Genomic DNA, 25,172 nt, shown 5'->3' with positions numbered 1-25,172 from the left:
CATCAGGACAGTTGTCACCAGACTCTGTCCCTTCTGCCTTGACCCCGAAGCTCATGTGCCAGAGCCACGTTGAGCTGAGCTGCCTCCCCGCTTTCCAAAGGAAGCCAGAGCTTTCTCCCAGCAGGCTCCCAGGAACGGGCTTTCTTCCCAAACTGCAGATCACAGAGGAAAAAAATAACAAAAATCAACCCCCTTGAGAAAAAACCCATGGGCTGGACCACAACTGCTGGTCTTCATCTACGCTGCCCGCTGCTCGACCTCCAGGCTGGGAGGGAAAGCACGTCCTTGGAGGAGGAGAAGCCCATTCCCGGTCCTGGGCGCTGGGCACTGCTCCGTGCCTCGCCAGCGTTTCCAAGGCTCTGGGTAACGTTGCAAAGTCTCGGCTGTGCAGGGACGTTCATGCAAACCACAGAGCTATGCAAACCCTCCCGGCCTCCCGCCGAGCTCTTCAGTGACATCTCATGATCCCAGGGGAGGCGAGGCAGCTCGCTGGGATGGTTGGAGATGGTTGGGAAAGCCAATGGGATGCAAAGAGGAAGAAAAAAAAAAAAATCCTCCTCCCCGCAAGCAAGAGAGAAACCAAAAACAGAAAACTTTTGCCCACGGAGCATCCTGCTGGAGTCCTCCCTCTGCACTTGGCGGCTCTCTTGCTGTGGCTCGTTTGGTGGCAGATGCAATTAAAACAGGGCCACAAAAGGTCATTTCCATCCGAGAGCTGACCCGATGGTGCTTCCCCTTGCAGAGATGTCAGAGTCGGATGCTGGGACATTGTGAAAAGTTTCTCCTGGAACCTTTTCAGCCGAGGAGTTTGTTGGGATCATTCTTTGCCCATAAATATTCTGGTTTGTGACAAATGAGCCCCAGCGAGCCCCGGGAGCACCACAGGGACCTCCCAGCCCTGGTCAGTCCCGTGCTGGCACCCATCCATGGTGCCCTAAGAAGAGGCACTTCCCTTGGTCTCCCTCAGCAGCCTTTGCCCCCAATCTCAAAGCCCCCAACATGTCCATCCACCAAACCAGAAGGATGAGGCACCCTGGTCTGGCTCTACACACAAGAAACCCCAGGGCAGAGGGTTGGGGCAGGTTCAGAAGGAGCCCCTGGGGAGTCGCGGTCCTCAGCCCTGCTCACCAGAGGGACCAAACCCCTCAGCAGCTCCACGAACCAACCCCAGCCCCACAAATACCCAGAAGAGCTCACAAACCTCTCCTCACACTGCCTTCAGCTCCCAAATACCCCAAATCCCAAAGACCAAACACCTTCCTAAGACCTCTTCTGCCTGCCCAGGAGGGTCCCAGCAATGGCTCCAGTCTGAAAAACCAGCACACCCCAAACCAGCCTGCGCGTCCCCCTCCACGCCACCGGCACACATGGATAGACTCATCCCTCTGCTATTAAAATCCTTTAAATGCCAGCAGTAAAACTGGGAGAGGTACGTTGAAACTAATAAGCCTTTACAGGAGCGATGCTATGTTTAATAATATTTAATGACTTCTTGTGTGCCAGAGGACTTATAGTCGCTATTTAGCAATAATTTACAACACGCAGCGAGCTGTGGACAGTCAAACAGGGAAAATCCCGGCAGCTCCAGCTGCTGTGAACGGAAAGCGTCGGGGAACGCTGCGGGATGCGGGATGCAGAGGGAGCCGTCGTGGGTATCGGCCCCCCGTTTGCAGAGCCAGCCCCTCGCGGGACTCCCTGCCGGAGTAAGTTCGAGCTCAGGATCGCAACCCAGCCACTATTTTTTCTTGCAAATGCAGATTCCCTGAGCAAGAGCTGGAAAATCCAGCCGTGATTTATACCACACGCCGCAGAGCCGGCACTCTGGCGATAACACCGGTTTTTGCAACGACCCAACGTCCTATCAGTCCTGCAACTGCTGCCAAGACATAGGGGTTACATTATATTTTTATCATAAGCTCTTTGAAACAAGATTGTCTTGTGATTCCAAATTTGCACCGTGCCTGGAATAACAAAGCACTGCCCCAGCACCGCCAATAAAAGCAATAGCACGCTGCATAATGTCATTTAATGGTCAGTGTTATCCTGTTGTTCCGCTATTTAACATCACACGTCTGTGATCCGCCTGCTCCTTCTCCGCCTCTTTTTGCTGCTCCCACGCAGTTCATTCCCTGCCCTGCAGCCCCGATACCTGCACGTTATTTTTTTCTTAGACCTAAAGCAAGGCATGATGCCTCGGGATGAGTTAAAAGCCACGAGCTGTGTTGTGCGTAGGGGAAAACTGCAAATGGAGGCGTAAAACATCACCCTTCAGCCCAGATATCTGCTCATTTCTCTGTGCCCGTTATCTAATCCCCTCTCTCTTTGACACCAAGTTTTTGAATCGCTAAACCTGCCTCATCATTTTGCACACAAACACCCCTAAAACTGTATAACCCCCCCCACACACACACACACACAAGCTGAACACCCGGCCCCGGGGAGCAGCCGAAGCAGCTCCAAAGCTGGATGCAGAGGAGTAAAAAGGAGAAAGGGGAGGGGGGGGGAAAGTCCAAGCAAGCTCTGATCGCTTTGCCCCAACACCAGCGCCTGCTGCAAAATCCAAAGCGGGGCCGCTGGGCTGGGGGGAACCCAAATCCTGGGGTGTGGGAGCAGCAGCAGGGACACGCGGGGAGCAGGATGGGACCTCCTCGGTGCTGGGAGCAGCCGCCACCCACAGCAGCAGAGCCCCCCCGCCGGCTCCAAGGGCAGCCACGGCACCGTGGGATCCTGGATCCCCTGTCCCAGGGTCACGGTCACCCCCGAACCGACCTGCCCAGGCCTCAGCCCCCGGCCTTGGGGAGGGAAAACTCCAGCTGGGTTCAGTACAGCTTGGGAAGGGGAAAAAAAAAAACAACAAAACCAAAACCAAACAGAGGGTGCCTGAAAAATGGAAGTTTCTCCCCTTGCCTGGGATTTTGAGCTGCTCGTAGCAGTTGGGGACGAAGCTTTAAATCAAGGCAGGGCCCTGGGCATTTCCTGTAGCTGGGAGACACTGGGAGCGCTGGGAGGGGAGGGGCAGGGCTCCCCCCACGGCCCCTGCCTTGAGGATGGAGGGGGACTGCTGCGCTGGTCCGACCCACTGGGGAAAGGGCCCTTGGGGCTGGGGGGGGCGGGGGGAGCTGGGATTAGAGGGTTAACGAAGTGGAGGGGAGGACGCACGTGACTGGCTGTGGAGTGGGGGAAGTGGGCTGGGGTGTGCGAGTGGGTGTGGGTGTGTATGGGGGGGGGTGCCTGGCGATCCCTCCCTTCCCATCACCACCATCCCCCTCCTCCCCCCCGGCCCCCCGCACAAAATCCGCTCCCCGCCGGCCGCCCCCCCCCTCCTTCCCTCCAACCTGCGGCATGGAGGCACCGGGCTGCCCGGCCTTTCCCCCGCCTCGCCGGGCTGGACCCCCCCCGGGGCTTCCCCGGACTCCCACCGCCTTCACGGTCGGTCCACCGGGACCCCCCCGGCATCCGCCGCCGCTCAGCCCCCGCCCGGGCCGCTGTCCGCCGGCCAAGGCAGAGCCCCGGTACTTGGGGGTCGCCAGCCCGGGCCCCCCCGCCGTGGCCGTCCATGGGAAGCCCTTCCACCCGGCCGGGGCTGCAGGTACCGGGGCGAGCGGCGGGTGGATGAGGGGAGCCGGGGCCGCCGACCCCCCCCCCGGCCCCTTCTGCTTCTCCTTCCTCCTCCCTACCCCCGCCCGGGGACCTGATCCTGCCGCTGCCCTCGGTGTCTGCCGGCACCCCCAGCCCTGAGCCCCCCCGACACGCTCCCCCCGCCCCGAGGCGATCCCTGTCGCGATATGGCCCCGTCGGAGCGGAGACCGCCCGGGCATCCCCCGACGGGAGCCGGCAAGGGCCGGGCCGGCGCTCCCGCGTGTCGGGCAGCCGGGACTGGGTCGCGACAGACACCGAGGTCGCGGGGTTCGTTCCCGCTCTCCAGAAACGGGGGGCTGGCGGGGGGCGGGGGTGGGAGAGACACGGTCCCGCTGCCGCGACGGCGGGGACCGGCCCGGGCCTGCCGCGCCCCGGGCGGAGGAGCAGCGGGTCCCGACGGGGCTGGAGCCCGTTACCGGGCACGGAGAACGGCCCCGTCCCTCGGAGGGGACTGGAAAAGCGCGTCCGGCCGCCGCCTCCCGTGTTCGGGCCTCACCGGGCAGGACCGGCGGCAGCAACCGGTGCTCCGGGCCCGGGAGGCCGGACCGCGGGGTTTGCAGAGCTCGGGGCTCTCCGGGGCTCGGCTCCGGGGCTCCCGGCCGCTGCCCGCCGGGGCTCCGCACCCCTCTCCGGGCTTGGGGCAGGATGAGGCGCTTCCCCGGGGCTCTGCCCATCGCTTCCACCATCCGCACAACACCCGCCGCTCCCTCGCACTCCCGGCCGGGACCGTCGGGGGCTCCGACCGGGGGCTGACCGGGCTCATCCCATCCCTCCGGGGCTCCCCGGTCCCACGGGCCTTTTATTTGCACCCCCAGCCCCCCCCCTCCGCCTGCCCTTCACTTTAATATAAGAAGAAAAAGGCAACGCCGCGGGTGTAATGGGAACCAGGTGGGGCCCAGCAAAGCCACCCCGCTCCCGGCGGGGGGGAACAGGTAAAAAAAGCTCCGAGGGTACCGGGGACACCGGGTCGCTGCCCTCCACCGCGCTTACCTGCTCCCGGTGCAGCGGGGGGGATGCTGCCGTCCCCGGGGGTGCCTTTTGCTAGCGGCTGGGGTGTCTCCCCCGGTTCCCGGGGAGCCCTCTCCATGCCCCCGTCCCTCCGGTAATGATCCTTTGGAGTTCTCCTTTCCCCTCCCGGTTAACCCAAGAATTGTACAGCTGTTGCCCAGCTGCCGACTTCCCCAGCGCCGCCAAATCTTTCAGGGGGTGTCAGTTTAGGAAGGAGGGGGGTGTGGGGGGGAAATCTATATCTTCCCTTTTTCCCATCCTCTTTTGTCCCCCTGCGACGCCGTGTTTATTTAGCTATGCGCCCGTATCCTGCTCCCTTCCTGCCTTTTCCATCTTTCTGGCCATTTATTTATTTGTCTCCAACGCCAAAACCCGCGGGTTGCTCATAAATGCAGCGTGTTGCCTTTGAAAATGGGGAAAAAAAACCAAACCTATGCATTTATCGGGCCACTTTGTGCCACGGGATTTTTTTGTTTCGGTCATTTTTTCCGTTATTTTCGGTTACATCTGGGTTTTTTGCCTTTGCTTCGCTCCTTGGTGGGACTTGTTTTTTATCCTTAAAACCCCCTGGCCCGGCAGCCGAGCCCTTCGGAGGACAAAGCGGGGAGGAAACGGCAATTTGGTCTCATCCCTTCGCCGTTACCCACCGCCGGGTACGTAGACAGGTCGGTACCGAGAGGGATGGGGAGCAATCGCCCCCCAAACCTCCCCCCAGATAACATTTTCCCATTAATTCAAAGCAGCTGGATCTTGGCTCTCAGCTGCATGCTGTAACCCCCAAATTGCCTTAATTAGGAAACAACTAAAAATCAAAACCGAAAGTCCGGAAAAGGCCGCGGCAGGGGTTGGTTCGGGGGGCATGGAGCCCTGGGTGGGTCCGCAGGGCCGGGGACCCCGTTCCCCCGCTCCACCGGAGTGTGGTGGTTAACGGGAAGGAGGATCCATCCCGAAGGAGGCGATTTCCCCCCTCGCCGGCCCCGAGCGCTACGCTGTGCCCAAGGCCCAGCCCTGGGCCTGATCCTGCCCCTCCAAGGGGCCAGTGGGCTCCACCTGCAGCAAGCCCGAGGCTCTGGTGCTTGGGGTAGGGGTGAGACCAGGGCAAAACCCAGCATTTTCAGGTTGTCTCTTTCCCGAGTGATGCCTCTGTGTCTGCGCGGCTGCTGGGGTGCCCCAAGCTGTCCCCCCCATCCGCTAAGTCCCCCCTCGGTTTTCCCTTTACCGGTTCAGCTCCTCGGGGTCCCAACAGCACCCGACATCGGCCGGAGCCACTGAGCTCCGTGTGTCCCTGCGTGGGGACAAACAACCCACCCGGGGGACAAAGGTGACCTCTGAAATGCTTTGATCCCATTTCATGAGACACCCAAGAGTTGTTGCAGGAGCAAGGGGAAGGGGGGAACCCCGAAATTTCTTGCTTTAACCCCCCCAGCCCTGCAAGAGGGTGGGGAAGGAGAGCTCTTCTGGAGCAAAAAGGAGGGGGGGGGGGGGGGGGGGGTGTGCGCGCGTAGTTTTCACTTCTTTCTAAATGGTTTCCTGAGAGTTACAGCTACAGGGAAATACTGGCCGGGGGGAAGGCAGAAGCTCCCCTTGAACCGAGCTCAAGCGCTGGGGTCTGGACACGGCCCGGTGCCGGGGTGGGCTGGTGTTACTGGTGCATCCGCTGTCTCTGCCCCGGGCGCAGCCAAGCAGGGTGGAGGCGTCAGCCCGTGCTGGGAGCAGGAGGAGAGGACGGAGGAGAGTGGAGTAAAGCTCTGTCTGCAAAACGACCCTGCGCTCCCCTTCTCTGCCCCTCCTCACCCATCCCTTAGTAGCAGCATCTGAGGGTCCCCCTGAGTGGGACGCCCGGCCGCGGGTCCCCGAACACCCGCTGCTCCAGCCACGGGGAGCATTCCCTGCCCACAGCTCTGCCAGCGAGCGGGGATTTTGCCCTCCCCAGTGATGGATTGGACCCACTGCGTGCCTGTGCTGAGCCCCTTTCTCCTGGGACTGTACCCCAACATCCCCCCAGGGTGACTGGGACCATGCAGGGACGGGAGGGGAGAGTTGGGGCTGCGGCACGGGGGGGGCTCTTGCCTTCATTAGCGTCATTAACACCACCCCGTCTTGTGCCTCTCCCCCTGCCAGGCGGCGAGAAGGGGTGCAAAGGTGGGTACCAGGCGATACCCGCAGCCTGCCGGGCCCCCGCGAAAGCCCCGGGGGACTTGGGGTGCCCGCTGGCAGCACCCCTGAGCAGCCTACGGGAACACGGGGTCCCCGAGCTCCCCGAGCCCCTGGGCAAAAGCAAGAGCAAGAAGCGGAGGAACAGGACGACCTTCAGCACGTTCCAGCTGGAGGAGCTGGAGAAGGTCTTCCAGAAGACCCATTACCCTGACGTCTACGCCCGGGAGCAGCTGGCGCTACGGACGGACCTGACCGAGGCCAGGGTGCAGGTATGGGCACGGGTCCCTGGGTCCCTAAGGGTGGGCACGGCAGCCCTGGGGGTGCTGGGCAGGGTTGGAGGATGTTTTCCCCTCCTCCACACAGCGATGCGGAGTTAGAAGCTTTCCCAGGAGGATTCTGCTGAGCCCCAGAGGGGAAATCCCACCCCAGGCACCATGGGGTGTGGATGCCCATTGCTCTTCTGAGCTTTCTCCAGTTCTCCCCTTGTCCCCTCTCTCTGCATCACCCAAGGGGTGGGAAGAGCCAAAATTTAGGAGGTCATTGCCAGCCTGCCCCCCACCGCCAGTATCCCCTAACGTGATCCCCCCCCATTCATCCATCATCCCCACCTCAACCCTCAACTCCGCTCCCTCCAGCCCAGGACTAGCAGCGATGGAGCTGCCATCCCCGGAGAGGGATCCCCGGGAGCTCAGCGCAGATGGGGCTGGGGGTGGCACGTCCCAGGAGGTGGGACAGGATGAGGCCCTCCCTCCCTCCCCACCCCGGCTCCACCGGCATCACGCTTGCGTCAGGCCAGCGAGTTCTTTCCAGAGGCATCTCCATGTGGTTTGAGGCTCCCAGCGGGAAGAGGCAGCTGGAGGGGGCACCCAGCGGGGAGAAAAGCGAAGGCGGGCGGGTAGCGAAGCGAGTGGGGTGTGCTGGGTGCTTCGAGCCACCAAGTCCTGGGTGCTGCCCTCCCCAAGGGGCAGGAGCTGGGGACAAGGCACGGGCGGGGTTGCACACCCCAAGCAGCCAGCCAGCACCCACCACAGCCTCCAAGCCCTGATTTGGGGTGGATTTAGATGAAATTCCCTGTAACCATGAGAGCTCCGTGGCAAGCATCCCATGCCGTGTCCTCCTCGCCGGGAGATGCTGCTGGAGCCGTCACTGCCCCAGCCAGCTCCAGTCCTCAACCCCATCCACGACGGGGACACGCAGATGGGTCACCGTGACCACGCAGGACCCGAAGAGCCTCATTCTGTATCAAAACCTGGGGTAAACGAGGCCCAGAAGCACAAGGGAGAGAAAACAACCCTGCACGGAGCTGATTTTCCAAGAGGGATGAGAGATAATTTCTGCTCTTGGTAAAGAAAAAGGCTGGTGACCTCAGACAGGGCTGCACACAGAAGTGGCTTCCTCTGTTCATCTCATTTTCCGGGATGCTGGGCCGTCGTGTTGGGGCTCTTTTCCTGCCGGGAAGATGAGTGTGGACCTGGCAGAGATCTGCCCATCTCGCCCCCCCGGGGCGGGCAGGGGTCCCTGTGCCTCAGCCCCCTCCTCCATCCCCCAGGTCTGGTTCCAGAACCGACGGGCCAAGTGGAGGAAGCGGGAACGTTACGGGAAAATCCAGGAGGTGAGAGCTGCCGCGGGGGCTGCCTGCCCCAGCCCTGTACCCCCCCCGACCCCTCCCAGGGCAGGGAGCCGGTCCCATTGCACCCGGGGTCCCCGCAGGGTGACCCACATGCCCCATTTCTGCCCCTTCTCTCCCACGGGCCTGCAGTTCCATCCACCCTTGGGAAAAGCACGTGGCCCCGCGTGGAAAAGGGGGAAGATGCAGCATCACCTTTTGCCACACGCAGGAAGATGCTGCTTTACGTCCTCCATTTCCCGTGGGAACATGCCCTTGGGGGCAGGTTTTGGGGTGTGGTGGCCCCCCCCCCCCCGCAAAGAAACCCCTCTAGCTGTCCCACATCCATCAGTGCTTCCTGCACCCCTTTTCTGCAGAACGGCACTTTTTTTTTTTTTTTTTTTTCCCCCAGCATTGAAAAGCATTAAAACTCAGCTTCATGCTGATGCCAAACTCACGGTCGCCCTGCACAGGGTTGGGGACGGGGGGGGGGCGGGGAATTTTAACCAGTAGTCAACACCCTCCCCAGGCAATTAAAATAAAGCAAAGGCATCCCTCGCTGTGCACCCTGTGGGTGGGGGGGGATCCAAGGGGGGGGTGATGGGGTCCACACCTTCAGCTCCCCCCCTCCCCCGGCTTCACTTTGGGGTTTATTTTTGGTCCTTTCTTTCAGCTGCAGAACAACCTGTGGCCGAGCTCCGGCCCGGGGAGCCCCGCGGGGCTCCTGCCCCCCGAGAGCATCCCGTCCCCCTGCATGTCTCCGTACCCCCACGCTCACAGCAACATCGCCGGCTTCATGGGCATCCCCGCTTCTCCCGGCCCCCACCCCAGCATCAACAGCCTCTACTCCCTGCACGGCCTCCCCCCCCCGGCCCTGGGCACCCACCCCTTCGAGCCGGCAGCCGAACACGACTATAAGTCGCCCACCCTGGTGCCACTGAGGATGAAGAGCAAAGAGGCGACCAGCAGCCTGCTGAACTGGGCTACGTGATCCCCCCCGCCCCGGGGAGGGACACGGACCATTTGCCCCCCACCCCCGGAGCGTGTCCTCCTCCCCCCAGCCCCAGTCCCGGGGAGCAGGTTGGTGGGGTCACCCTTACCCCCGTCCCTGCGCACCCCCATCTCCACGAGCTTTCCTGCATCCCAGCCCTGCTCCATCACGCTGCTGTTGCCCCCACCCCCCCGCCTCTGGGTGAGGGGGGGGCAGTGTGTCAAAGTGGGGCTGCTGGGGAGTGGGGAAGGGTCACCCCCAAACCCAGTCTGCCCCAGCGGGGCTGGCATGGGCAGCTTTGGACCCCAAAAGTGGCTGCCAAAAACCTGACCCCCCAAGTACCTTCAGTGAAGGTGCTTTGCAGCAGGGTCACATGCTGTTGCCCCCCCCCCCTCCCGCCTGCATTCCCCCCCCTCTTCCTGCATCCCCCCCTGCGCAAACCGGGGGGCACCAGCCTTGGGTACACCTGGGGAAGGGACTGTGCTGATGGGGGGGTGCCCGGGGAGCACCATGGCAGGGGGCCGGGTTGTTTTGGGGGAAGAACCCCCATTTGGCTGCTAACCGTCCCCCCCAGCACAGCCAACAACAGCAGAAACTGGGGGTCTTCATGTCCCAGTCCAACTGGGACAGCTACTGGTGCTCGGGGGGGAGGTTACTAGGGGCAGACCAAAACCCCAGCCATGTTCAAGACCGCGAAGCACCCCCCACCCACCAGCAGCCCTTTCTGCTCCCCCTCAAAGGGGAAATAAGATTCAGGACAACCCCCTGGCACAGTCACCAGCTCCTGCAACATGCAGAACCCCCCCCGGGGCTGGGCAATAAACCAGTACAAGGAGGAGGGCTGCAGGGATAAAGAGCCCTAAATTGCAACTGATTTTCCAGTGGGGTCACCTGTACCCCCCCTGCCTTTCAGCCTTCAGATCAGGAGGGGTGGGGGGAGGCATTTTAATCCCAGCAGTGGGACCCCCACCCCTGGTTACCAACCATCCTGGGTGCCCCAGCTGGGGTGTTGGGGGCACAAGTGATCAATCTGGAGAGTTTTTCCCCATTTCTGGGGGCCTGCAGGAAGCCCCTGAGTGGTGGGACCTGTATGGCCAGTCCCGGGTGTCGGGGGAGGCTGGGGGGGGGGGGGGTCACCTCATCACATCTGATGTGCCTGGGGCACACCCCGAGTCCCTCTGGGTTACAACAGTGTGACCCCCCCCTCCAGGGGCAAACGACCCAAATCAAGTCACAAACGGGGATCTGCCCTTGCGACCACCTGGCCCAGCGCCAGGAGATGCTCTTACACCCCCAAGGGCCCCCTCGTGCCCCAACCCCCCCCAGAAACTGCGATGGATCATGATGCTGGGGGCAGGAGGGGGTGATGGGACACACACCTCAGTCAGGCACCACGGACTCCCTCAGGGAGGCACCCAACCTGCCGGTCCAACCGGATTTGGGCCGAAAAACCAAGGTTTCCAATCAAAGAGAACCCAAATGCTCCATGACCTGCGTGGATGTTGTTCCTCACCCCCTCGGGACAGCCAGGCCACAGTGGGTGCCCCCCCCCCCGGCAGGCAGCCCAGGGCCCAGCCATGCACCCAGTGGGTGCCCACCCTGGGACATCTTACACCCTGGCTCTCACAGTCCCCCTGCCCGCCCCCCGCCCCCCCAGCGGCAGGGAGTTTGTTACTCATTTATAAACAATAAAACGCATTTTTAATAAGTTATTTATGGCTCCGCCAGCGCTATAAAAGCCACCACGGTCTGTGAGCGCCCGGCCCAGCTGGGGAATATTTTAGAGCGATGGAGAGCGCAGAATGCTCACACCTCATCTGCCAGAGGGTCCCCCAGGCTGGGTTTTGGGGGTCAGGGAGGGTGCTGGGGGGAAGAAAGCACCCAGCAGGGGCACAGTGTGACAGTGGTGGCTGCACCCCCCAGGCTCGGCCCCGATGGATCCTGGCATGGATGGGGCGTCAATCGGCACTGCCCCAGGCTCCTTCTGACCCCAACCACCCCCATCCGGGGGCAGGGAAGCAAACAGCTGCCTCTGCCCCCCCCCACCCCCCCTCTGCCCCCTCAAACGAGGGGTGAATCTCGTGGGATTCCACCCACCCGAGCTGGCCGGGGCTGCTGCCACCCCTCTGCCAGGGAAACTGAGGCACAGCAAGGTCAAGCCCAGGCTCTGGGGGGGGGGGGGTGTTGATGCCCAGCTCCTCAGCTGGGAGGGGGGGCGCTAAAAAATCCCAGTGAGTGTGCTGGTGTCAGGAATCCCAGGGCAGGAGGTTGGGAGGGTTTGGGGAAGGGGACAGGCAAATGCTGGCTCCTGCCCGCACCCCCCCTGAGGTCACCAGCTCCCCCAAGCCAACGCTGGGGTCGCAAAATAAATATTAAAACTTTCAGCGAGAGGTAACCCACCCCCCCACATGGACTTGAGGAGGGAGCAGGGACAAGGACATGAGACAATGAACCCTGTGCACCAGCTCAGGCCCATCGCTGCTTCCCGTGGCGGGGGGACAGACAGAGCCCAGACACGCTCGGGTCAGAGATCGCGAAATATATATATATATATGTACAGCTCATCCACCCCACCCAGCGGGGCGAGGGAAGACTGCAGTCTGCAGCCCTCCCCAGCCCATCAGCGAGGGGTCAGCCCCTCAAACACCCCCCTCAGCCATCGCCCTCCCAGCACCCCCGACCCCATCACCATGTCCCCAGGCAGGGTCCGGGCAGGGGGACAGCCCGTTTTCCTGCCCCCCGCACTGCCCAAAGGGCCTTGTCCCGGCTTTGCCCCACTCCCCACACCCCTGCTCACTTTTCATTCTCAGCCCCGGCTGGTGGGGGGCAGGAGGAGGGTGATAGGGGTGCTGCCTGCAAAATCATTGACCAGGGGCGCGCGCAGGTGCCCCCCAACCCATCAGGAAACTCCCAGGGCGCTGGGGCCTCTGTCCTCAGCTCGGGGCTGAGCCTGGCACAGCCTGGGAGGAGGCAGAGGGGCAGGACGGTGTCTCGGCAGGGACCCCACAGCTCCAGCCTCTCCCCAAGCCCACCACAGGGGGTCCAGGCAGCTACAGACACCCCCCCCCAAGCCTCGCTCCCCCTGCCCCTCAGCAGCAGGGCAGCCTCAAGATCTCCCCAAAGCACCCCCCGTCCTGCCTCCCCGGCCTCCGTCACTGCAGCAGCTCCTCCCAGGAGATGGGTCGGGAGAAAACCTCCCGCTCCAGCCACAGGTCGTAGTTGACCTGGAAATCCTCGGGCAGGTCCACGCGTTGGCCCAGCACGCTCTGCAGGCAGTTGTCCACAGGGAGAAAATCGGGGTTGCTGTGGGCCCGGTCGTAGCGACGCGAGTTGAAGCGCTCGATGCTGGCACGTAGGGCGCACTCCTCCGCCTGGAAGTCCCAGGGACGGGCGTCCAGGTCTGGGTAGAGGAAAGAGGGGTGTCAGAGGGGAGCTGGGAGCCCTTCAGCCCTGCCAAATCCCTCAGGAAAGGTCCCTGAATGTCATTAAAACGAGCAAGATGCAAAGTACGGAGCAGGCATCCACCAACAGCTCCAACACAAAATCACCTCGGTTGGAAAAGACCTTCAAGCTCCTCAGCCCAACCATGACCCTCACCCTGACCCTTCCCAACTCCCCCAGATCCCTCAGCGCTGGCTCAGCCCGACTCTTCAACCCCTCCAGGGATCCCGGGGACTCCCCCCCTGCCCTGGGCAGCCCATTCCAACGCCCAACAGCCCCTTCTGCACAGAAATCCTTCCTCAGAGCCAGCCTGACCCTGCCCTGGGCAGCTTGAGGCCATTCCCTCGGGGCCTGGCGCTGGCTCCTTGGCTCCAGAGACTCATCCCCCCTCTCTGCCCCCTCCTGGCAGGGAGTTGCAGAGGGCCAGGAGGTCTCCCCTCAGCCTCCTCTTCTCCAGACTGAACCCCCCCAGTTCCCCCAGCCGCTCCCCAGCAGACCTGTGCTCCAGACCCTGCCCCAGCTCCGTTGCCCTTCTCTGGCCACGCTCGAGTCATTCAATGGCCTTTTTGGGGTGAGGGACCCAAAACTGAACCCACTCAGCGAGGGGCGGCCTCACCAGTGCCCAGCACAGGGCTCAGATCCCTTCCCTGTCCCTGCTGGCCACGCCAGTGCTGACACAAGCCAGGATGCCATTGGCCTTCTCGGCCACCTGGGCACACTGCTGGCTCCCTTTCAGCCGGCTGGCAATCAACCCCCCCAGGCCCCTCTCTGACACACAGCTCTCCAGCCACTCCTCCCCAAGCCGGCAGCGCTGTTGGGGGAAACACGCAGCCATTGCCAGCCCTTTCTTTCGCTCTTCCCCATGATGCCACCACCCCAAATCCCTCCCTGCACCCCAGGTTTAAGGGCTGCACAGCAGCAAAGGGACAGCTCTGGGCACAGAACTGCGTGGAGCAGGACGGGTAATGCTGTGAAGGATGTACCGTTGCCATAAGCCCAGTCGTCGTTGAGACGGTGCCGCACTTTCTGGTAAATGGCCGACATGGTTTTCATGTTGCTCTTCCTCCACTGCCGGCCCAGGTACTTGGTCTGCACCTTGAGCAGCTTCAGCACATAGAGCTGCATCATGGCCTGCTTCACCTTCAGCGCCCGCTTCAGGATGGGGGCTGACTTGAACACCACCAGCATCTGCGGGGAACAGCCCCCCCCCCAGCAGCGGGGGGACACAGGCATGGGGGGTACGTCCCATGGGACAGGTGCCAACCACCTCCTCCAGCACCCCCAAGCCCTCCCCTTGCAGCACATGCTCTCCCTTTCTCACCTCACACTCCCCAGTGGGGTCTGGGGTGCAAAGGGTACCCCAAGGTATCCACAGCCCCCTCACCCAGTCCAGGCTCCCAGTGACAGCCCAAGTCCAGCTGGGCTGAGCCCCGGGAGGTTCCCCAGCCCTCACCATGGTACGAGAGTGCTTCCACTTGGTCAGTTTGTTGAGGATGCGCAGGAGGTTTATGCAGGAGAAGAGGTTCCTCCAGCAAAACTGGTTGTTGTCTCCAGCTTCCTGTGGGAAAGTGGAGGCAGGGGTCAGGCAAGAGAGTGGAGTAGGGATGAGGAGGGGCTGTTCTGGTCTGAGGATCCTTGCTCAAAGCACAGCAGACAGGCAGGAGATGTCTGCCAGCCCCACACCCCCCCCCAAAGCCCCAGGGGCCAAGCACAGGAGTGCTGAGGGTGCCAGGGCTGGGTGTTGGAGCCCTGCTGCCTCCCCGCACCCATGATCCTCCCCAGGAAGCACCCCAGGGTGCCAGGATCTAGCAGAGAAGGCAGAGACTCACCAGGCTCTCTGCCGTCAGCTCCGGCAGCTCGTGCACCACACAGTACGGGTAGTCCAGGACAGAAATGCTGCAGGAAGGTGAAGGGGTGTCACGCTGCTCCCCCAGATCCTACCTGGCTTGAGGGCAACGCAGCCCCACACCTCCCACCCACCAGAAATCAGCTGCAGTGGGCACTTCCCTGGGTCTACCTGCACCCAAACCTGCAGCCAGTGGAAGGGCAAAGCAAGCAGGGACCCCCTCCCCAAACCTGCAGCCCCCTTCACTACCTGTTCTTGGCAGTGATGTAGGACATGATGTTCTGGTTGAAGAACTTCAAGATGAGTGGGATGCAGTTAGCGAAGACCAGATGCTGGGCCATGTACTCAAACTGGGGAGAAAAGCGGGTGAACGGGGACCCACCCTGGGTCCTGCCCATCCCCAAAGCCCCGCGTGGGGCACCTGGACCCTGACCCGCCTCACCTGGTAGATGTGATTCAGCTTGAAGTGCTTGAGGAGGAGGAGCAGCACGGCAGAAATGGCTTTGACAATGATCTCCTTGTGCCGATTGACGTCCACCCCCAGCTTCATGCTCTGCAGCACTGTGGTCCTGGGCGGACACAGAGGGATCCCTGGGATGGGGGGCACCGCCTGCACCCCACCAGTCCCCACTGTATCAGCAGACAGTCCTGCCATCCCTTGGGCTCCCAGCAGCTGGCCACAGGCAGCTCACAGAATCCCAGAATCATCTGGGTTGGAAAAGCCCTTGAAGCTCCCCCAGCGCCACCACGACCCTCACCCTGACCGTTCCCAACTCCCCCAGATCCCTCAGCGCTGGCTCAGCCCGACTCTTCAACCCCTCCAGGGATCCCGGGGACTCCCCCCCTGCCCTGGGCAGCCCATTCCAACGCCCAACAGCCCCTTCTGCACAGGAATCCTTCCTCAGAGCCAGCCTGACCCTGCCCTGGGCAGCTTGAGGCCATTCCCTCGGGGCCTGGCACTTGTTCTTAACAACACACAATTCCTGGCACGCCACCGAGCAGAAGATTGTCAGATTGCCCAGGAGGCCTCAGCACAGCCCCAGAACCCCCCTGCCTGGCTGCCTCCCTTACCTCCTTCCCTCCTCACCACCACCCAGCCCCTCTGCTCGCCCTCCGCGGTCACTCACGGCATCTCCTCTGGCAAGACGTCTGCCAGGATGTTGATGGAGTCCGTCTTGGCTTTGGAGGTGGGGGCTGCGGCCAGGAGGATCTTCAGCAGAGCGATCTGGGGAGAAGGAAGAGATGGAAAAGGGGATGGGAGTGGGGGGACCGGCCACAGACCCCCCCCTCCCCACCGCAGGAGAGAGTAACAGGGATGTACATGCAGGGAGGGAAGAAAACCTGGGGGGACCCCTGGAAAGCGATGGAGCAGTGGAGGGAACCCAGGGCCCCCCAGTGCTCCCCAGCTCACCATGTACTGCGGCAGGCTTGGCAGGAGGCCCTGGTACAGGATCTCTGCAGGGACTTGCTCCACTTCTTCTTCCCCCTGGTGCCAGGAGAGACCAGAAAACCTCACACCAGGAGCTGCCACCGGCACATGGGCCTGGCTCAGCCCCAGGCTCTCCAACCCCAAGGGCAGGATACCCCCAACTCCTGCCCAAACCTCCCCACACCCCCCAGCCGCTGCCCCAGAGAAACTGCTCCTCCCTCCTCAGCAGAGCAAACCCCCCAGCCCTGCCAAAAGCCAAAAGGCCCAGCAGGACCAGACACCCCCAGCCCAGGAGCTTCATCCCCACACTCACTCCGGAGAGGGGGGAGCGCAAGTACTCATCCTCCATGTGCACTTGCACCTCCGCGATCGACGTATACTTGTGCTGCACAGGGAGAGAGAGCGGGGGGTCACACCACAGACCCACCCCCCCACGATGCCACCAGCCCCAGCCTGGTCCCATCATCTTTTTAAGTCCCTCCAGGGACCTCTGTTAATCCTGTTGCACTGGTGATGGGCAGGGGAGGTGACAGTCCCCCTGTGCTCGGCACTGGTGAGGCCACACCTGGAGCGTTGTGTCCAGGTTTGGGCACCTCAACACGAGAGAGATCTGGAGGGGCTGGAGCGAGGGCAGAGGAGGGCAACGAGGCTGGGGAAGGGCCTGGAGAATAAATCCTGTGAGGAGCCAGGGAAGGAGCTGGGAGTGTTCAGTGTGAGGAGGAGGAGGCTGAGGGGAGCCCTCATCCCTCTCTGCAGCTCCTGACAGGACATTGCAGAGAGGCTGGGGCTGGGCTCTGCTCCCAGGGGATCAGGGACAGGACAAGAGGGAACGGCTGGAAACTGCCACAGGGGAGGGTCAGACTGGACATGAGGAAAAAAATGTTTCCCAGCAAGAGTGGTCAGAGAGGAACAGGCTGCCCAGGGAGGGGGGAGTCCCCATCCCTGGGGGGGTTTAAGGGCCGTTGGGATGAGCTGTGGGGGGATGTGGGGTAGGGGAGAACTTTGTAGAGTCGGGCTGAGGGTTGGACTTGATGATCCCGAGGGGCTTTTCCAACCTGAATGATTTTGTGATTCTGTGCTGGCATCACCTCTGAGACAACTCCAGTAAGACAGAGATGAAACCGGCAAGAAAAGGGGCTTGGCCAGCCTAGGAGGCCTCTCCCATCACAGGGCTGAGCAAGTGGGAGAGGGGACAGGAAAATACCACCCCTGGCCCTGACTTGTGATTGCTGCAGGGGAATGGGGAAGAGGCACCCACACAATTTGTGGGAAGTTGTCAGTGTACTCACCAGCTTGAGGGTTCTGATGCTCTCGTGGATGGGCCGGGGCAAGCCCACCACGGTGTTGGTGTCACTAGAGAGAAGGGAAAGAGCCAGGCTGGGTGCAGGTAGGGGCAAACCTGGGCCACCCATGGGTGGGTCAGAGATCAGCCACCCCAGGAAGGTGCCAGCGAGCTCAGAATTTCTCTGCAGCTAAGCCAAAGGCAACAGCAGCCTCCACATTAGCAGTTTCTACCACAACCCCCCCAAATCGGCAGCCCCCCAGAGTGGCTCTGCAGGAACCCACCTGCCCAGTGTGTAGCCGATGAACTTGCTGCGGCTGGACTCCAGGAACATCTCGATGTCCTTCTCCCTGCAGCAAAGGGAGAAAAGGAAGAGTCACATCTTGCTGTCTGCCTGGGCACACCACAGCCCAGGGCATCGGGAAAATCCTCGTGGACGGATACAGGAGATGGTGCTGAGCCCAGCACATCAAGAGAACTGCCACCAAAGTGACCGCCCCGTCCCCAACATCTTCCGCATGCCCCTGCTGAAGTTCTCAGTATTTAAGAGCCTCCGTTTTCCACTTCAGCTCTCCCTGCAGGTCAGCCCCAGAGACTCACCGGACCTTGGGGGCCCAGGGCAGCCCCTTGGGGCAGGTGATGCGGTCGCTGGGGGGATGCTGGGTAGGCGGAGGCATCACTTCATCCCGTTCGAGAGGGAAGGTCTCTCCCTCCAGACTGTTGTCGTCATCATTTTCCTCCTCTTCCTCACGGGAGTCGTCAGCTTTGTAAGGATCCCGCTCATTAAAGGCGTCGAGGTTATCCTGCTTAATCAGGGCCTGGAGAGAGAAGAGCGGGCAGGTGAATATCCCGGGGATAAGTTGCTCCAAGGTTGGTGTCCAGACCCCTCATTAACGTCACCGTCCCCAGCCCCTGGGCCGGCCTCACCTTGTGCTCGCGCCGGCCTCGCTTCTGCTGCTGCTCGATCAGGTCGGAGGCGGAGGCGGGTGGGGAGGCAGCTCGCATGTTGCGGATGACTTTAATGCTGTCCTCCGGGAGGGGCGGGAGGCCCAGGATCTCCCGCTTCTCTGCCTTCATGCTCTGGAGCTCCTCAAAGCCCCCCAAAGTGCACTGCAAGGGAGATCACAGCAGCCTGAGCACAGGGGACTCCCCAGCACACGGCCCCAGGGATTTCTCCACCTGCCCTCCCCAAATCCACTCTCCTCGAGTCCCAAATCCTTCCCCAGGGTATAAAGGAAGAGCTGCCTGTCCCCATGCTGCTCCTGTCATTGTGAAAGACAGAAGGGACAGGATGGTGTTCAGGCATCCACAACTGAAGTCTCTGGACCTTTTCTTTCATGCAGACCCCAGCCAGGGACCTCGCTTTGGGTCCATCCTTGGTATCCAACTGCAGACACCAATATCCAATGCTCCCCACACCTGGAGGTGGGTTTACCAGGCTGCAAACTACTCAGCTGAATGCCAGAAAAAAGAGGATGGAGCAATTACAGGCAGCTCTGAGGGCAGAACTTCCTTCCTCTGCCGAATGTCGAACCACAAGACGCGTGTCAGCACACCCGGTGGCCTCTCCTTACCAGCACAGTCTTCCAGAGCAAGAGCAGCACCTTCTTCATGGGGAAGTGCGGAGCGTGGCCGCTGCAGAATTTGGTCACCATCCCGAAGAGCATGACGGAGAAGGGCTCGTTGTTGTACAGGGGGGCTCCTGGAACCACACAGCAGCAATAGCCAGGCACTCCTCATCCCTGTCCTCACCCCAACCGCCAGCACCACCAGCCCCTGCACCCTCACACCCACCATCCTTGAGATCCTCATGTCACCCCAGACAGCTCCTCTCTTCCTTTCTAAGGCTTTGTAATCTCCATAATTTCTTACCTCTGTGTTAAGAGGAAACGACAGCCCCAATATTAGATTTTTCTCCCCAGGGAGAGAGCACACAGACAGCAGAAAAGGCTGGCTGGCTTCCTCTGCTCATCTCCCTTGGCCCCACCAGCACAGTTCAGCCTAGCAGAAACCAACCCAGTGCTGCCAGACCCTTCTAATTGAGGCCTAGAGCCAAACCCCACATAATCACAAAATCATTCAGCCCCTCGGGATCATCGAGTCCAACCCTCAGCCCGACTCTACAAAGTTCTCCCCTACCCCACATCCCCCCACAGCTCATCCCAACGGCCCTTAAACCCCCCCAGGGATGGGGACTCCCCCCTCCCTGGGCAGCCTGTTCCACTCTCTGACCACTCTTGCTGGGAAACATTTTTTTCCTGATGTCCAGCCTAAACCTCCCCTGTTGCAGTTTCAAGCCGTTCCCTCTTGTTCCGTCACTAATTCCCTGGGAGCAGAGCCCAGCCCCAGCCTCTCTGCAATGTCCTGTCAGGAGCTGCAGAGAGGGATGAGGGCTCCCCTCAGCCTCCTCCTCCTCACACTGAACACTCCCAGCTCCTTCCATGGCTCCTCACAGGATTTATTCTCCAGGCCCTTCCCCAGCCTCGTTGCCCTCCTCTGCCCTCGCTCCAGCCCCTCCAGATCTCTCTCGTGTTGAGGTGCCCAAACCTGGACACAACGCTCCAGGTGTGGCCTCACCAGTGCAGAGCACAGGGGGACTGTCACCTCCCTGCTCCTGCTGGTCACACTATTTCTAATCCAAGCCAGGAGGCCGTTGGCTTTCTTGGCCACCCGGGCACACTGCCGGCTCCTGTTCAGCTGCTCGTCAATGAGAACCCCCAGATCCTTTTCTTCCAGACAGCTCCAGCCACACCTCCCCGAGCCTGCAGCCATGCAGGGGGGGGTTGTGGCCCAAGTGCAGGACCTGGCACTTGGCCTTGCTGAAGCTCATCCTGTTTTACTCTCTTGCTCTTCAGACCTGACAACCTTCACCCCATCAACCCCCAAGCGCCTGGTCCTCACCCAGCTCTGCTCGGAAGGTCTGTCTCATGCTCTTCCACTCAGGCTTGTCCCCCTCGGCCTCCTGCCGAACAGTCTCCACGATCAGGTACATGATGTTCAGCAGCACCCTGCAAAAAGCAGAAGGTCGGGCGAATCACCAGAGGTTGGGATGAGTTATGGAGGCACTACCAGCACCCAGGGCTCTGAGAGGGGGGGCTGGAGCAGCCCAGACCACAGCCAGCCTCCATGCGCCCACTCCACACCAGGAGATTGGCGCTCAGGCACTGGGGAAAAAGGTCTCTGCAAATCAAAGCAGGAAAAAAAGTTGTTTTCCTGTACTTTACTGCTTTCATGTCCCCAACCAGCCACATGCCTGCTGTGCAGGCTGAGCACAAGGAGCATCTGCGGACTGAGCAGACCTGAGCACACCTGACGATGTTCATGGAGCTGGGGCAGAAGCTGGGACAGCCCCGGGACACCCTCTGGTGCTTGCTGGCCTGTCTCAGCTTGCCAAAGAAACCAGCAAACATTGGGTCCCCCTCCTCACCTCCCCGAGCAAACCCTCTCCCCAGGCCCTGCTCCGTACCTCAGGTCCGTGCTGTCAGCCAGGGAGATGGCAGGCTTCCTCACAGCACTGCTGCAAGCTGCACTGTTACTGCGGAGGGAAAACAGCCTCAGAGGGGCCTTTGGAGACATTTTAACTCTGCCACGAGCAACGCGCAGGCCAGAGCCAAACTCTGTAATAGATTTTGCTGCAGCAAGTCCTCTGTTCACAGTCAAGGGAGGAGGAACTGATCTGTATTTGCTGGCAGGCAGCAAGGCTCATAGGGAATTTCTGTATAAATCAGGCGTAATCCTACATTCCATATCCACCCAGAACAACAAGAGTCATTCCAGCGGCTGCAGAAATCAGAGTAGGGATAGACAGACCAGGAACGGGACTGCCACAAACTGGAAAACTCCTGCCAAAGAGCTCCAGAGCCATTTCTGAAGTGCTTTCCTCACTACTCACTCAATCTCCATGTTCAGCAGCTCCACCAAAGCGTTGAACGTCCCCACTTCCAGCAAGAGGAAGATGTTATACCTCATCCAAGCCTGCACCTCAGCCTCGGAGCCGCACTCCCCAAACGTGCCTGCAACAACACCCTCGCTGGATCCCACCTCCGCAGGGATCTCGAGGCCCTCCCATACTGCCAGAGCACTTTGTAGGGGAAATTACAAACACACTCTTAATTTTAAGGCAAAAAGTCAGATGCAGAGGACAGAAATGCCCACCAGTGGGTAACTCAGCCCACGTCTGGCAGAGCCGGGATAGCACAGGAAAGTCAGCCAAATTTTGGACCAAACTCCTATAAACTGCCTTGCTCCCACAAGAACAAGCTTCATTCCAGACATCCCAGGTGAAATCAACAATACAAGGGAAGAAGATTATTTTAAATATTTTAAATTGATAGCCTCCAATCCTGGCGTCACCTTGGGCAACATAAAGGATGGCTCGGGCAACCCTGAGCCTCTTCTCCCGTGCAGTGACCTCCAGCCCGTCGAGAAGCCGCATGGCGTGGGTGCGGTGCTGGTTCTTGTCCAGCTCGGTCCATTTCTTCTCCCTCACTGAAAAGCCAAAGCAGGCAGGCTGAGGGCACGGGGCATCTCTGCCTGCCCTGGACACAAACATCAATGGAAAAGCTCAAAAGGATTCAGCATGATGGAAAACAGAGCTGCCCCCAGGGATCACAGCACTCCTGGGAGCAATGCCCAGGCGTGATCGGCCCGGAGGGACCCTCTCCTGCCTTCCGTCAGGTCACTGGATGAATCACATTTATCCGAACCCATGCTGGCGGCCAGTGAGAAATGAGCTGGATGCTCTTCATGCTGCCAGTATGTTCCAACACAGACGTCCCAGTGCCAATGAACCACCTCGGCCGTCGACATCAGCAAACGCTGAACACACAGGAGGCAGCGAGCTGCACTCCAGAACCAGCCCACGCACGTTAACAAGGTCTCCAGTACAAACCACGTGAAGATTAAGCTTTCTGACACTACACTAACACATCTATCCCCACGTCTCCTTCGGGAGATGACTGACCCTCCCTAGAGGGGTCAGAGGTCCAAGAGAAGGGTCTTACCGTGGATCCTAAAGTCCTCCTCAAAGCACTTGCGGTTGAGCAGGAACTCTGGCCCTTCTGTGTAGCTGTACAGCTCTGCCAAAAGAGCACAGAGGAGAATCTCTAACAACATGCACCAAGGTGCTGGAGAAAGCTGCAACCTGGCCATGTTAATTGTAATTCTATCTAAGATGAGGAAAATGCAAAACACACACCCAGAATAAGGCTAAAAAAAAAAATTGCATGATATCACTTCCCTTTTAACATGAATAAGGTGTTTAAAGACAATAATGGAGCAATACTGGAGCTGACAGCTCCTTTAAGCACTACCAGGAAAGAAAATCATGGCTGATTAATTGATCCATCAAGATGAGTCCCTTACCAGAGAGCTCTGCTGCCCACTTGTCGGTATCTGCATATTCAAACTCCAAGTCTGGGGACTCCGAATAACCCTGAAAGCAGAGGAAGAATTCAGTTAAATTACAGAGTTTTTTCAGGAAAACCAAAATCCCCCAAGACATTCACAATTCACCTCATGCTCCCGCGAATCCAGGATTATATCTTCTGTTTAAGAGACCAAAAATGTACCCGCAGCAGCGTAAACGTTACCAAGGCAACTCCTACCCACCTCCTGCATCTCCATCCCAGCTCCGCCGCATTGAGCCATGCTGCGCTTCGCTGGTGGGCAGCCCCTGCCACTGCACCACCTCTAAAACACTCCGGGAGCCCCAAAAGGCCAAAAAATAAAGCAGGAGACGGGGTGTATTTAATCTCAGGGTGGGAGAGACTTATGGTGGGACTAGGGAGCTCCCAGAGCTCACTCATTTTGTACAGATGTCTAAAAATTTGGGCTATCCCCCCAAAGGGATGCCAGCAGATGTGATTAGTGAAAATGAAACTCCAAGCAGCTTCGGTGAGCCTGGAAAAACATCCAGAAGGCTTACAGCCCAAAACATCTGCTTCCTTTAAGTAAGACATTGACGTGGATCCCCCAGCAAAACCCTCCCGAATCTCGGGGCACCTACTCCTGAGCGAGGGGCAGATCCAGGCCCCCAGATGCTTGACGGGTAGAAGGTTTGTGCTGCTCTGCAGGGCTGGGAGCCGTTTGCCAGCCCCCGAGGCTGCCGCAGCCCTCCTCACAGCCCTCTCCTGTCACTTCAGGGAGCGTCCCCCACCCTGGAGAGGATGCCCATGAAAGCCGATGGCTCTGAGTCACCCCAGGAATGAAACCGGGTTTGGGGGGCACGATGGAAAAGTCAAGGGATCCATCAGCTCCCCCCAGGCCCATACAACTCTGCTGATCCCCCACAGCTCAGGGGTCCCTGCCAGGACCTCGGTGTCTCTTTGGAGGGGTCGGTCACCTTCCGCCAGAGCCACCCCTGGACCGACCCGAGTCACCGGGACCCGTCAACCCAGCCCTCGCCGCGCAGGGCCGGTATTGACCGGCAAAACTGGAGAGAAGCCCCCGGCCCGGGCGGTGAGAGCCCAGAGCAGCCTGGAAGGAGAGTGACCGCTGTCGGGCCCATGTGGGGGGCTGGGACGGAGCCACCCTCATGCCCCTGACAGGACAAACCGACCCGGACTTGGGGAAGAGATGAACAGGAAACCGGCACCGACCCGAGCCCGGAACCGACCCAGGCGGGGCTCTGGGCAGAGCCGGTAACAAACGGGCCTGGCAGCGAGAGGTCTCTCGGCTCCGCAGAGCTGCTGCCGGCCCGCACAGCCGCCGGTTTTGGGCCCCAGGGGAACCGGCACCGAAGCACCGGCTCCTGGGGGAGCGGCCGGTCCAGGACCGGCCCGGGGGAAGGCGAAGCCCAAGCAGGGCGGGCAGCACCGCGCGGGTCAGGGCTGAAGAAGACGGCGGAGCCCACCGGCACCGCACGGGCAGGCCCCGGGCCCACGGCGGGGAGGACAACGCGGCCCGGCCCGGCCCGCCCCGCCCGGGAAGGCCGCCCCCACCCCGCAGAGCCGGGCCCGGCGGCAGCGGCGCTGACCTCGGAGTCCTTGCGCGGCGGGCGGCCCAGGTCACGGGCCTTGCCGGGCGGCGCCGCCCCGCCGCGGGGCTTGTTGTTGCCCGGGAGCGGCCCCGCGCCCCCAACGCCGCCGCCGCCCGGCTCCATGTCGGCCGCCCTCCACCGCGCCGAGCTCTCGCGAGGACTCACCCCTCCCTCTCGCGGGAGCGGCAGGGAGAGCCGGGGCAGCGCCGCCGCCATGTTGGGAGTGGCACCGCCGGGTGTGGAGGGGGTTGGCTCCCGCCGCTCGGGCCGCTGCGATGTGGCTCCGTCCGCCGGCCCCGCCGCGGCGGCCCCGTCACCGCCCAGCGCCGCCCGCCCCCGGCGGCCACGACCGGGGCGGCACCCGGCCGGCCGGCGAGCTCCGCCCCCGCGCGGCCATCTTAGGTGTGGCGCGCCGCGGGCCTCCGCCATGTCGGGAGCGGCACTTCCGCCTTCGCGGGGAGGCGGTGCCCGGCCGCCTGAGGCCGCCATGTTGGGAGTGGCAGGAAGAGGCCTGGAACAAGTGAAATGTTTAAATCAGGCGGCTTGGGGGGCTCAGACCCCAAAGAGAGCGAGTACTAGAGGGCTCAGAGGGGAGCCAGACCCCAACAGAAGGGCCTGATGGGGTTTAAACCCCAAGTGAAAGGGCCTTGAGGGGCTCTGAGGGCGTCAGACCCCAAAATCCAGGGCCTTGGTGAGGCCCAAAAAGCCCATCTGGAGGCAACCAAAGGCAGAGCCTAGGCCAGGGCTTAAATCTCAGAACGAACCCAGGGTCCCCAAGGGATTGTATGTGCTCA

General features: G+C 61.1%; 2 protein-coding genes across 2 annotated transcripts; one reads left to right on the top strand and one right to left on the bottom strand.

Annotated features, from left to right (window-relative positions):
- Positions 1–3,217: 3,217 nt before the first annotated feature.
- ALX3 (ALX homeobox 3) lies at positions 3,218–9,401 on the top strand. Its single transcript, XM_074925708.1, is given in 5 exon segments — positions 3,218–3,322; positions 3,325–3,589; positions 6,769–7,073; positions 8,354–8,416; positions 9,084–9,401. Coding segments are annotated over 5 exon segments (1,056 nt in total).
- Positions 9,402–11,124: 1,723 nt separating this feature from the next.
- Positions 11,125–24,533, bottom strand: STRIP1 (striatin interacting protein 1). The gene is made up of 21 exons (XM_074925629.1): positions 24,376–24,533; positions 22,764–22,833; positions 22,403–22,477; positions 21,753–21,887; positions 21,292–21,412; positions 20,866–20,934; positions 20,301–20,407; positions 18,974–19,101; positions 18,327–18,509; positions 18,000–18,217; positions 17,684–17,749; positions 17,407–17,470; positions 16,431–16,502; positions 16,100–16,174; positions 15,816–15,913; positions 15,131–15,257; positions 14,938–15,038; positions 14,672–14,738; positions 14,296–14,400; positions 13,826–14,030; positions 11,125–12,801 (listed from the first exon to the last, which is right to left on the bottom strand). Exons 1-21 carry the CDS (start codon positions 24,499–24,501, stop codon positions 12,554–12,556), a joined length of 2,460 nt encoding a protein of 819 aa, XP_074781730.1. The 5' UTR covers positions 24,502–24,533; the 3' UTR covers positions 11,125–12,553.
- Positions 24,534–25,172: the final 639 nt, after the last annotated feature.

Source organism: Athene noctua, chromosome 23, assembly GCF_965140245.1.
Source record: "Athene noctua chromosome 23, bAthNoc1.hap1.1, whole genome shotgun sequence".
Taxonomy (NCBI): domain Eukaryota; kingdom Metazoa; phylum Chordata; class Aves; order Strigiformes; family Strigidae; genus Athene; species Athene noctua.
The sequence above is the reverse complement of the archived record's forward strand: the minus strand, read 5'-3'. Positions and strand labels throughout refer to the sequence as shown.